Source organism: Lynx canadensis, chromosome B1, assembly GCF_007474595.2.
Source record: "Lynx canadensis isolate LIC74 chromosome B1, mLynCan4.pri.v2, whole genome shotgun sequence".
NCBI classification, from domain to species: Eukaryota; Metazoa; Chordata; class Mammalia; order Carnivora; family Felidae; genus Lynx; species Lynx canadensis.
The window spans coordinates 40,080,326-40,093,793 of NC_044306.2; the positions used below are offsets into that span (position 1 = coordinate 40,080,326).

At 41.3% G+C, this 13,468-nt stretch overlaps 2 protein-coding genes across 12 annotated transcripts in view; one reads left to right on the forward strand and one right to left on the reverse strand.

Moving 5' to 3' along the window:
- Positions 1 to 2,709, reverse strand: part of HOOK3 (hook microtubule tethering protein 3) — a 117,642-nt gene extending 114,933 nt beyond the window's left edge. For 3 of the 6 annotated variants that reach the window (XM_030312518.2, XM_030312517.2, XM_030312519.2), the window contains exon 1: positions 2,443 to 2,707. In XM_030312518.2, the coding sequence (XP_030168378.1) occupies positions 2,443 to 2,499 (57 nt within the window). In that variant the 5' untranslated portion in view covers positions 2,500 to 2,707. Of the gene's footprint in view, positions 1 to 2,442 lie in introns of all 6 variants that reach the window. The other 3 variants (XM_032592853.1, XM_030312521.2, XM_030312522.2) reach the window with 2 other exon arrangements.
- A 250-nt stretch (positions 2,710 to 2,959) lies between these two features.
- The window catches only part of RNF170 (ring finger protein 170), a 44,027-nt gene continuing 33,518 nt past the window's right edge, over positions 2,960 to 13,468 (forward strand). The window contains exons 1-3 of one of the 6 annotated variants that reach the window (XM_030312526.1): positions 2,960 to 3,135; positions 9,064 to 9,139; positions 9,823 to 9,966. In XM_030312526.1, coding sequence (XP_030168386.1) covers positions 9,830 to 9,966 — 137 coding nt within the window. In that variant the 5' untranslated portion in view covers positions 2,960 to 3,135; positions 9,064 to 9,139; positions 9,823 to 9,829. Of the gene's footprint in view, positions 3,136 to 3,250; positions 3,456 to 9,063; positions 9,140 to 9,822; positions 9,967 to 13,468 lie in introns of those variants that run through there. The other 5 variants (XM_030312525.1, XM_030312527.1, XM_030312523.1 and 2 more) reach the window with 5 other exon arrangements.

The following is a 13,468-nucleotide window of genomic DNA, read 5'->3' on the forward strand; positions in this document are numbered from 1 at the left end:
CTCTAATTTAAAAAAAAAATTTTTTTTTAATGTTTATTTTTGAGAGAGAGAGATACACACAGAGTGCCAGCAGGGGAGGGGCAGAGAGAGGAGGAGACACAGAATCAGGATGCAGGCTCCAGGCTCTCTGCTGACAGCACAGAGCCTGATCTGGGGCTTGAACTCAAAGACCAGAAGATCACGACCTGAGCCAAAGTCGGATGCTTGACTGATTGAGCCACCTAGGTACCCCGACAATCTCCAATCTTATTTTCTCCAGAAATTTTCCTTGATGAGCTTTCCAGTGACATTTCAAAAATCCTTTTAAGTGAGTTGGTTAAGTGTCCGATTTCGGCTCAGGTCATAATCTCACGGTTAGCGGGTTTGAGTCCCACTTCCCGCTCTGTGTTGACAGTTCAGAGCCTGGAATCAGCTTCGGATTCTGCGTCCTCCTCTCTCTCTTGCTCTCCCTGGCTAGCACTGTGTGTGTGTCTCCCTCTCAAGAATAAACATTGAAAAAAAATATTTTAATCCTTTTCTACAATACCATATTCCCTGACCTCTCTAGTATCTGATACCTGTTTTTTTTTTTATATTTACCAGATTCTAAATAGATGCTCTTATATTGTGTGCTTCTGTTAGTATCCCTTCAAACTTCCCTTTATGATTCTTCCTCTCTATTTTTATTAGCATTTCTCACTCAAATAATTGCACCGATTACCATCTTTTTGTGGATGCTCTTCAAATACACCTCTACTTCCAAGACTTGTCTTTCTAGACTTTAAGCAATGTAGCCCTACTTCAGATTCAGTTAGCTTCCTCATCTTTGCCCTCTTGCCTCTTTTTCTAGCATTGAGGGAGGCACTTGTATAGACTCAAAAAGCACACCTTAAGATTCTCAATCTTCTGTTTACAACCTCTGCCAAATCTAGTTCTTCCACAGTACCAAAGAATGTGGTCATTCTTTCCTTTATCTCTCCCCTGCCTTGGCCACATTATGCAGTTTATCAGTTTTTCTCTCCTCTAAAATACAGCAGTGAAATCCACATCCTCGTTTGAAGCTGGAACCCATTACATTTGTAAGTTGTATGTTAACTGTATTATTGCAGAAAACAAAAACAAAGCCCTTGAAATCCCAATAGCCTAACATAAAAAAAAATTACAGAGTGTATCAAGCCCGACCATTGTATGTATTATATCAGAAGACATAATCTGAATCCTGACACAAAACACATTATGAAAACCTTAAGAGTATTTTCACCACCTTTGTTACAACCTACCTAAGGCAATGCTTCTCTAAACCCTCTACGGAAGTGCTCCCACACAGGAGAGTGACATCTATACTTCAAGGATTTGAACTTGTAACTCAAGGCACCGCTGAACAGAATCTCTGCCATCCGCGTCTTACCTTTAACATGAACCCAAATGCTGTAGTCACCTCAATCAACATCCTATTCTAGAAATGACGTTTAACATTTTTAGCAATGAGTAACACTCTGGGAAAAAGCAAAAGGTTTATCCCGTGGGTCTGCAGACCTCTACACACACACACACACACACACACACACACACCAAAAACTGACACCAGAGTTAGTGACACACACAGCATGGGTTTTGAGTCCAGCTCGCGAAGAAGCTGCTAAAGGCACAATTGTTAGCATCAGGATTGAGCATGTAGTGACTTTAAAACGTGACCATTTTAATAAGAGTTTAATAATTTAAAATCAGAATCCCACAACGTTGCTCCCAAAATGTCGAGTTCCATTACTGATCCCCACATATCTTCCAGATTTGTTTTTATATTTATACCTTTAACAAGTACCTCCACACCGCTTACTTTCTAATCGCTGAAGCGCATCTCTCACTTAAAATACGGTCTCGGGGTGCCTTTTCATATTTTTCCTATCTTCCCTTCAAAGTACTTTTCTCTTCCAGTGGGCCTGGCTCATCCCTCAAGGGGCTAACCCTCCGTCCTCCGTGAACGCTACAACAAAGGCGAGGAGCGTCGTAACCAAGGGTCCCGAGTGCCTCTACCGGCTGCGCGGGGCGCAGGACCAGCCAACACTTCGGTGTCCCTGGCAGCGCGAGAGGGAAGCACCAGCGCCTCATCAGCTGCAAACAACAACAATCCTAATCACAGTGTCGCCTGCACCCCATCATTAGCCTCCATAGGGCCGGTTTCCTCTCGGAGCGCAGCCAACACCTCAAACCCCAAGCCTGGCAAATTTCCCCTCGGACCCGGGGCCGAGCCCCCAGCGCCCAGACGATCCGCGCAGCCCCCAGCCCCACCCGGCCGCGGGGTAGACGCGGCCCGCACCGGCGTCCCCCGGCTCCGCCCGCCCCAGGCCCCGGATGTGACGGCACCGCCGCCCTCGGCGCTCGCCCCCCGCGACAAGCGTGGGGGATCCCGGAAAGGAGGCCTGGGGGAGGGGGTCTTCCCCCAACCCGCCAGTCATCACATACCCAAGTGAGAAGGCTCTCGCACAGCTCCACCCGCTCCACCGATTCCACGTTGAACATCTTCCCCAGCTGGGGCTTGGCAGCGCCTCCCCACCTCTCCAGAAACCGCTGCCGCTCGGTCTGGGGCTGCGTCGGAGGGTCCGGGCAGTTGGCCTGGCCTCTGGCCCACCTTCTCCTCCCGCCCGGGCCGCGGACTACCTTCCCCGCGCTGCCAGCGGCTCCAGCACCGTCACCCCGCTGCCCCTCCTTCTCTTTTCACTCGGGACCGCGCGCCCGCCGCGCGCGCCCCCGGCCACGCCCGCAGCCCCGCGTCCCCGCCCCCAGCCCCCACACCCCTCCTCCGGAGAGCGCCGGCCCAGGCCAGAGCCGCGGCCGACGAGCCACTGCGCACAATCGCGCTCCGGCCGGCCCGCCTCCCCGCTGCCGCCGCCGCCGCGCGCGCCCCGACGCCGGCCCGCTGCGTGTCGCGGCGCGCACGCGCCCGGCCCTGGCGGCGGCGGCGGCGGCGGCGGGTCCTCCTCGCCTGTCCGCTCGCACCCTTACGGAAGCTCGGCAGTGCGCGTGCGCCAGTGTCCGCACTCCAAATTGAAAAAGAGACAGCTAGTGATTGCCTGGGAGGGTGGCGGGGGCCGTGCCCGGAAATAATCTCTAGTCTCAGTCACCGGGAATTGGCGAGGTATCCTCTGCGGTGGAGAGGTACGCGCCCCCTCCCCCTCGGCGGCCCGCCTGGCCGCGGCCGGCCACGCCCACCCGCGTCCGGGCCCGCGGGAGCCGCCGGCGGGGCTCGGACGAGGGCGGGACTGCCCTAGGGGTCGCCTCGGGCTTCGGGGCGGGGGGAGTTGCTGCCTCGGACTCAGGGGTTCCGCCTTCCTTCGGGAAGCCCGGGGCTAAACCCCAGAGTCGCCCGGCTCCCGCCCGGAATTCCGGAGACAGCGGAAGGGCCGACGTGGCGGGTGTCTGGTGGTTCTAGGTGCTTGGCCGGGTGAAGAGAGCCAGCCGTTCCTTCTTGGGTCGCGGTGAGCCTCGACTCCCTGAAAACTTAGGCTACTTTAGGGAGAGGGTGTGCGCCAGTTAGTCCGTGAGGACCCCGATAGTTTTTAGGGCCTGTTTCTCCTAGCGCAGAGCTAGGAGTTGGCCGTCTTAATTAATGGCTTGCTTGATTGTCCTCAAGTTCTCTCACCTTTTTAGAGTTGTGGATTTCTGCTGGGGTACCGTATATTTTTATGCGACATAACATGCAGAAAAGTGCATACAATGTACATGGTTAAAGAAAAATATTTAATAAACACCCAGATAAAAACAAAAGAACACTGCCCATATTTCAGAAGTTCTACCCACACATAATGTTCCTTCCTGAGAACAATTCCCTCCCTAGACTGACTTTTAGGATACTCACTTTCTTGCTTTTCCGTAGAGCTTTACTATATGCATGCCTGAACAATATAGTTTTACTTTGCGTGTTTTTGAATTCTAACGAGTGGGATCAGTGTATTTTGTGGCTTTGAATTAATAGTAAATTTGTTTATATCTGTAGGTAATTTACATTGCTGTCTAGTATCCCGTTGCATGATTATAACAGTGTACACGTTCTGTTAATGGACATTTTTTGTTCCAGTTTGAGGCTACTAAAAACAGTGCTGTAAGCATTCTTACACCTGGATACTAGTGCAAATGTGTAAGGATTTCCTTAGGATACATGCCTTGGAGTCCTAGGAGAATTGTTGAGTCATAGAATATGCTTAACTTAATAAGATAATGCCAAACTTTTATTTGGAGTGCAGCAAACTTAACTTCCTAGAGCCCATCTTTACTCTGGTTTGTCAGTTCCTGGAGCCCCCCTTTTTCCCATTAGGAGTAGGTTTTGTCCGTGAGCCTTAAGAATTGCAGTGAGTTTTTAAGGACGCCTTACAAAGTACCAGTTAACAGTTGACACGTGATGATTTATCATTTTGCAAATGTGAAAAAATCTTACCTGAAGTCTTCTCAATGGTCTTTTTAAAAAATGTTCTTCCCTATGCCAAGGGCAGAGAAATCTTTAGAAATGATAAATATGTATCTTGACTGCCTTTGTTTCTTCTGTTGTTGCCTCTGGATCTCTGTCTAACCAGAGTTCCTACATTCCATACTAGGTTGTTTCTGTCGAATCCCCAGCACTTTAATGACCATTAGCCTTCTTAGACATGTAAAGTCAGTAAGTATATGTTACATTGACTTAAGCCTGACTCACCCACAACTTGTGTTTTGATGTGGAGAACCAAATTCTAGCTTTTTCTGGAGGGACTGTGGTGTAGGGAACACCTTTACTCCAGCTGCTCAGGTTTTTAAGGCTTTGACACAGATGACCTAAGCCTCCTTTTTCAATCTTGACTGCTCACCCATAATGCATTTATGCATGATACTGCTGTGTTCTTAAGATTTCATTTGTGGCTCCTATTATCCTCGATGAAGGACATTATATTAAAAGCTTCTTGGATGTAACTGTGGAAGTCATGTGACTATCATGTTTCTACATGAGCTTGGGTAAAAAGACAAAGGATTTCTCCTTTGGAAGTTATGGAATTTCCTGTATTTCCCTTATTTTTATTTACTTATTTTTTTCTGAAAATTTTGTAAAAGGCCAAGTTGAGAGGTGAGTATAATTTGCCTTAGCTGTCTCCTTACTTTGGTTAGTTGGAGACTAGTTGTCATCTATAGCTGTTTATCAGATTCAGATAAACATGGGGGTGTCCTATGTGGCCATGTTCCCAAGTCTTCCCAGGGAATACATACTTAGAGCTTTGATTAAAGAGTTTGAGATGCACCATGGTGCAGCTATAGGGAATGCATGGCTAAGTTTTAGAGTGGTTCTTCTTGACAGTTGTTAATAATAGTAACCAAGGGCTGCCTGGCTGGCTCAAACTGTAGAGAATGCATGTCTTGATCTTGGGGTTGTAAGTTGGAGCCCCACGTTAGGTGTAGAGATTACTTTAAAAAATTTTTAAAAAATAATAATAATCAAAGTATTACAACTGTTTACTGAAAGTTTGTATGGTGTAACAAGCGATATGCTAAATGCTTTACCTTCATTATCTCATTATAAACTCCATAAAACAAGGAGCTTTTTTTTTTCGTCAAAAAGTGGGCATTTGAGGGGCACCTGGCTGGCACACTAGGTAGAGCATGCAACTCTTGATCTCAAGGTTGTAAGTTTGAGCCCTACATTGGGTGTGGAAATTGCTTTTTAAAAAAGTGGGCATTTGATATGGTTAAAATTATTTTTACATATTTTACATATGAGGGAGTTGAGATGCAGACTTCACATGAGTACACAGTTGCCTGACTCCAAAGCTTATGCTTCTCTAATATATGAAGCCACTTCTTAATAAGACTCAGCTAATCAATAGCAAAACCCAAGCTAGAAACCCATTCCTCTTCAGGCTTCTATCAATTATACCACACTGTCTCCAAGATTTATGGTGTGTTGTTTCTGTGAATCTCAAACAAAAATGAAGTACTGGTAACTCTTATCTTCATATTTGATAGGATTCTTTGAAATACATTAGAAATCATGTTCTATAAGTTTATAAACTTTATTTCTGGGTTTCAAGTAAGCAGCATTTAGTGGCCCCTAACACATGTAATATTCCCTGTGCACTGCTCTAAGGAATAAGATGTCTCTGTGAGTGTCTTAGAGTGCCCTTGATAGATACCTTTAGAAGGAAGACGACCATCAGGAAATAGAGTGACTAGGGTGATAGGTAAGAATGGGACTGGACACAGACATTTTGTCTTTGAGCACTGAAGCCTAATTTTCATCACTCAAGGGAGGAAGTTAGGCACTGGCTTTTATTTTTATGGTTAAAGGAATACTATAGAACTGTGTCCTGGGAAAGGTGAAAGGCTGGCTCTCAGGTCTATTTCCCACGTGTAACCACTTTTAACTTGTATTTATCTTTCTGAGGTTTTTTTGTTTGTTTTGTTTTGTTTTAATTCAAAAAACCCTGAATCAGAGAGATGTAATTCGGGAAGGAACTTGAGAAATCCTCAAGCGCAGTTTTTACATTTTGCAGAAAATGAGAGGTCATTAGAGTTTATGTAGGGCACAGTTTGTGGTAGTAGAATTGGAACTAAAATCTAGGACTGTTAATGTCCAAGTAGCAGTGCTTAGGCTTGAGTTGAGAGCCAGTGCCATTGAACAAAACCAGGAGCACTGTTCTGATCTAGACAAGACCTGACTGTGAAAAGCAAAAGTTGAACTGAAGTTCAGATAAGATTGACTTTTCGAGATTGAGATATTATGTCATCTCCTTAAGTAGAAAATTTTCTTTTTAGTGTTTATCCTCTGTAATCTTAGATCAGCCTCTTTCCAAACAGAGTGATGTTATAATACCCCATTTTTGAGCTATTAGCTCCTGCAGTTTTGTTTTATTTTGTTTTTTAACTCTGATCATAAGAAAAACTACTGGTGGAAGTTGAGCTATTGGCAGCCCGCAACAATTAGGTCAGTGATTAGTAGTTTTCCATATGAAAGCTCTAGGTTTAGCTGGGATTTCCATGTAACCAGAAAATGCAGCTGACCTCTCTGTTCCTCTCAGAAACTTATCAGCACTCTCCCCCCAACCTCTCCTCTCTAAGCCCAAACATCTTTGGAGATACTAGAATTTGTGGTATTGTGTCTTCATTTTAATAACATTGGGAACTTTTGCTGTAAAATTATGCAAATAACTTCATATGGCCATGCAAGAGTTAGAGTATCCTGGCTCTCTGAGCTCTTGGAAATGTGCCTGAAGCAATATCATAAGCAATATCTTAGTTGCATAGAGGTTAAATATACAGTAGGATTAAAAGAATAGATAATTTGTACAGTGGAATTTAGTCACATTACCATTGATTGCACTTGAAAGAACACAAAAACAAGTGTAACCCATTTAAAAAAAAAAATACAAGGAGTGTGGGGGAGAAAAAAATAACTATCTTTCTACTAGGTTCTTGGCAGAGACTCCTCTGTAATAAAAGACAACAGGAAAAAACCCCAGAAGTTTAATAACTTATAAACCTTCTGCGTACATGGGAGGTACCCAGGAAAACTGAGTAACTCCAAAATGTCCCAAACCATCACATTATATACCACCTTCAGCTAAAGACCAAAGAAAGATGTTGGGGGAGGGAGGGAGCATAGTTATGAGAGATTCCCAGGAGAAGCACAGCAAACAAGGGTAATGTTATGCAGATTTAAGTCCCTGCCCCATTCATAAAAATTTCTAGAGATTTAGTCCTCCTCTTCCGGTACAGAGAGAGACACCCTTACAAATGGAGATTTTACTCATAAATGGCTCTTAAAAATAGGATAGCTTCTGCTTAGTTTTCAGAGCCTTTCCTTTGTTTGCTGTTTGTTTTTAATAACCAGTCTAAAGTAATTCTTAAACCAAAAGTCGTATTTTGGGGTGACAAATTCTCCTATTCAGTAGTGAATTGCCTAAATGTATAGCACAGGGAAAAATCTTTTCACTTTTCAGTAGTTAGAGGTGGGAAATCTTGACACAAGGGGATAGCATTTTGGTTATCTTTCTGCAGATAGAAATAGTTCTGACTGTTCTTAGGACTTTTGATACAGCTGTACATAGCATCTCTAAAAAGAGCCAGACACCTGGCTGGTTCAGTCACCGGAGCCTGTGACTTTTTATCTTGGGCTTGTAGAGTTGAGCCCACGTTGGGTGTAGAGATTACTTAAATCTTTTAAAACATAAATTATAAGAAGAGGAAACCTGAAAAAATAAATATCTAAATACTACATGACCCACCCCTACACTACTTGAGGCTGTTTTTTCACCTTCATTTGGCAGTTCATTTAACTGTTCTTTTGAATGAAAATAATGAAGTTACAGCTGCTTTTCTGAGTTTCCTGGTGTGTGGCCTTCATAATGGTTATTTGAAACCTATCATTAGAAAGTTCCTGATATATTAGGCTGTTATTATGTGTAAAGCCGATGGAAACTGACCTTGATCTGTTTGTTTGCTTCCATAAGGTAATTTCGTTTTTAGCTGCTAGTTCAGATTCTCTTAAAGGTGTTAGACTTTCACAGTTTCCTCTTAACAGAGACTCACTAGATTAATGAATAAAACTTATCAGTGCAATAAGGTACATATATACAGAATTTTATTTTATTTTTTTTAATTTTCTTTTTTTTTTTAAGTGTATATATTTTTGAGAGCGAGAGACAGACAGAGCATGAGGGGGAAGGGACAGAGAGAGAGGGAGACACAGAATCTGAAACAGTCTCCAGGCACCTAGCTGTCAGCACAAAGCCCGACACGGGGCTTGAACTCAGGAGCTGCGAGATCATGACCTGAGCCAAAGTCAGATGCTTAACCAACTGAGCCACCCGGTTGCCCCTACAGGATTTTATTTTAATTATGAATAGTCATATATATTTAATTGAATATTTCCTTTATTTTCCTTGTGGTGTCTTATGAGACTAAATTTTTCTCTTTTGCCATATAAAAAATAAGAATTACCTATGATACTTGGACTCTGATGTGGTAGGATTATTTCCCTTCATACCTATAGAAATTGAATATTACCATTTTTCTCTAGCTTAGTGTATGGGAAGCAGAGTTTCATATCCTCCCTCTTCTCTTCATAAGGAAATGCAGCCTCAGAGTGATTCCATATTCCAGGCAGTTCAAAGAATTCTGAACCATAAGCTGAGTTTAGTTCCAGGTGAGGCTAATTGTTTTCAAGCACCAGAATTTTCATTAATTCAACTAATCTTAGTAGATATAAATGTGCTATAGCCTAAATGTCTTTTACTTTTCAAATTACTAACACTGTAAGTAAGGTAAGTCACTTTTATTTAAACATGTATTTATTAGGTCCTACTGTGTACAGAGCACTAAGCTAGATAATATAAGAATATTTACATAAGAAGAGAATATATTGCTTTCCTTATCTATACATGGTGCATTCCAGGACACATTTAGTGCTGTAAGGGAGAGGAGGGATCTGATTTACTTGGAGAATTGATTTGGTATTCAAGAATGAGAAGAGCTGTTGAGCATGAGGAATGTCTTTTTTTCCTTTAAGATTAAAGGAACTGAGCTTGAAGAAGAAACGGTATTTTTTAATTTGTTTTTAAAAACTGTAAATGGATGACAAATTAGAGTAATTGTTTACCTTAAAGGAAGTAGAATTTTCTTTTCCTCAAAATAATGTGTCTGGCAAATTTTACAGAACTCAAAGGGAGAATCCTCACTGGAGTTGTAGTTAATGCAACAACCTCCCTTAAGTGGGCACTCTGAAAATTTAAAAACCTTAGAAGTCAGTTATATTTATGTTGTTTTGATTAGTATATTTCATTTTTACTGTGTCATTCGTAACTTTCGTCTTGTTTCTTTATATTTTAGACTTGGAATGGCCAAATATCACAGTGAGGTTCAAAGTTTGAAACTGGATGATGATTCAGTCATAGAAGGAGTAAGTGACCAAGTACTTGTGGCAGTTGTGGTCAGTTTCGCTTTGATTGCTACCCTGGTATATGCACTTTTCAGGTGAGACTAAAGGACAAAAGAGTTGAAATAATATATATTTGCAAGGGCCACTGCCTTCTGACTGCTTCTAGTAATTTTTAATACTTCATTTAAAAAGTGAGTAATAGAGCTCAGTGATTGTATATATTTACTAAGGTATTTTATTTTCCACTAGGCTCTAAATGCTACTATATATTTTTCCTGTCCTCAGCTGTCTTATGAGATAAAATTTAAACTTATCACCATATTTTGAATAAAATATTAATATTTTATATGGAAGTATCACAGTTTAAGATAATAATTTTCATAATTGAATCCCTCAGTTTGTAAGTGATGCAGACAATAAGTGCAAAATATTTTCAGTCTTCAAATGGAAAAACAGGCAAAAAAAAAAGTTGGACAGTATGTAGGGAATTAAGATTAAGATTAGGGGCACCTGGGTGACTCAGTCAATTAAGCATCTGACTCTTAATTTCAGTTTAGGTCATGATCTTACGGTTTGTGAGTTCAAGCCCTGCATCCAGCTCTCTGCTGACAGCCCTCTCTGTCGATCTCTCTGTCTCTCTGCCCACCCACCCGACCCCCGCCCCCGCAATCGTGCTCTCTCTCTCTCTTTCAAAAATAAATAAACTTAAAAACAGATTAGGGGTGCCTGGGTGGCTCAGGTGGTTTGGCATCCATCTTTGGCTCAGGTCATGATCTTGCAGTTTGTGAGTTCGAGCCCGGCATTGGGCTCTGTGCTGACAGCTCAGAGCCTGAAGCCTGCTTCAGATTCTATGTCTCTCTCTCTGCTCCTCCCTCACTCGTTCTCTCTGTCTTTCAAAAATGAATAAATGTTAAAAAAAAAAAAAAAAAGATTAAAGTTACTGCTATAGAATCAGGAACAATCTTTAAAAGCCTCAGATGTTTATATGCCAATACACATACTAGGATATAAACTAGAAATTTAAGTGTTAACACACAAAGGTAAATAAAATTATATATATATATGTTATATATATACACATATATACATGTATATATACACACACACACACACATATATATATAAAATTGAAAACAGAAATGGAAAAAAAGTATACAAGTATAAAATAGAAGTGCATCTGGGTGGCTCAGTCAGTTAAGTGTCTGACTCTTGATTTTGGCTCAGGTCATGATCTCACAATTCCTGGGATCGAGCCCTACATCAGGTTCTGCACTTAAAATGCAGAGCCTGCTTGGGATTCTTTCTCTCTCTTTCTCTCTGCCCCACCCCTGCTTGCAAGCTCTCTTTTTCTCTTTCTCAAGATAAATACATAAACATTAAAAAAAAAAAAAAAGGTACGGAGGCACCTGGGTGGCTCAGTCGATTAAGTGTCCAACTTCGGCTCAGGTCATGATCTCGCGGTTCGTGAGTTGGAGCCCCACATCAGGCTCTGTGCTGACAGCTTAGAGCCTGGAGTCTGCTTTGGATTCTGTGTCTCCCTCTGTCTCTGCCCCTCTCCTGCTCATACTCTGTCTCTCTCTTGAAAATAAATGAACATTAAAAAGTTTTTGAGAAAAGTATTAAATAGAAAAAAAGATTAATTTCAAAAATTACAAATCAATGAGTTTGTTGTAAAAATTATAGAAAAGGTTCTTAAACATCAAGATTCTTAGATATGACACAAAATATGGGCAACAAAAGAAAAAAATAGATAAACTGGACTTCATCAAAGTTACCAAATTGTGTACTTGAAAGGACATAATCAAGAAAGTGGAAAGCCCATAGAATAGGAGAAAACATTTTTTTTTAATGCGTATTTATTTTTGAGAGAGAGAGAGAGAGCGCGTAAGCAGGGGTGGGGGCAGAGAGAGCAGGAGACACAGAATCCAAAGTAAGCTCCATGCTCTGAGCTCTGAGCTGTCAGCACAGAGGCTGATGCGGGGCTTGAACTCATGAACTGAGAGATCATGACCTGAGCTGAAGTCAGATGCTTAACCAACTGAGCCACCCAGTCACCCCAGGAGAAAACATTTCAAATCATATGTCCATATGTCACATGGATCTAGAATATATAAGGAACTTACAACTCAATAATAAAAAGGCAAATAATGCAATTAATAAATGGGCAAAGAATGTGAATGCACATTCCTTCAAAGCAGATATACAAATGGCTAATAAGCACATGAACATATGCCTGACATTGTTAATTATCAGAGAAATCAAAATCACAGTGATAGACAATTTCACACCCACTAGGATGGTTAGAATCACAAAATCAGATAATAACAATTGTTGAGGATGTGGAGAAATTGGAACCCTCATACACTGATAGTAGAAATCTAAAAATGATTCAACCTCTTTGGAAAACTATCACTTCTTCAAATGATTAAATATGCAATTTCACTCCTAAGTGTATATATATCCATGAGAAATGAAAGCACTTTTGCACACAGAAACTCCTATAAGAATGTTCATGGAAGCATTCTTCGTAATAGCCAAAAGGTAGGAAAAAAACCAAATGTCCCTGAATGGATGAATGGATAAACACATGTGGCACACACATACGATAGAATATTTTTCAGCTATAAAAAGAATAATATACTGATACATGCTACATCATAGACGAAATTTGAAAACATATAGTAAGTGAAGTAAGCTAGATACAAAGGCCACATATATATGAGTGTGTTCATATGAATGTCCAAAATAGAGAAACCTGTAGAGATTGGAAATAGATTAGTGATTGCTTGGGACTGGAGTGAAAGATGGGGGTATGAGGAATGATAGCTAAGGGGTACAGGGTTTCTTTTTGAGGTAATGGAAATGTCCTAAAATCGACTGTAGTGATGTTTGTATATATGTGTGAATATGCTAAAAACCATTGAATTGTACATTTTAAATGGGTAAATTGTGTGGTATGGTATGTGAATTATATTTCAATAAAGCTGTTTAAAAATGAGTCATGACTTGGCAGATACAAATGAAGTATCTGCTTTTTATTAAGAATGGGATGAAGATAGAACTTTGTCATGTTGAAGTATTCATGATAAATTGTTGAGTGAGAATTGTTGATTGAAAGATACATCATGGCATGCCTGGATGGCTCAGTTGGTTAAGCATCCAACTCTTGATCTCAGTTCAGGTTGTGATCCCAGGATCGAGGGATTAAGCCCTGCAGTGGGCTCTGCACTGAACATGGAGGCTGGTTAAGATTCATTCTCTCTCTCTCTCTCTCTCTCTCTGTCTCTCTCTCTCTCTCTGTCTCTCTCTCTTTCTCTGTCTCTCCCCTCCCCTTCCCCCTTTGCCCCTCTCTTCCACTTGTGCTCTCTCTAAAAACAAAAAAATTTAAAAGACATCACAAAACCGTAAGTCAAGTAAACCATACTGTCTAAAAATTATTTTTGATAAAATTAATTTTATTTTAAAATACTTTTCCTCTTATTTTTTTTTCTAATTTCCCTACTATGGGTATTTATTACTTATATAATAAGAGTGTTTTCCCCACAGACTGGGAAGATATGAAGCCCAAACTAAAAGTTTTATATTTAATATATAAAA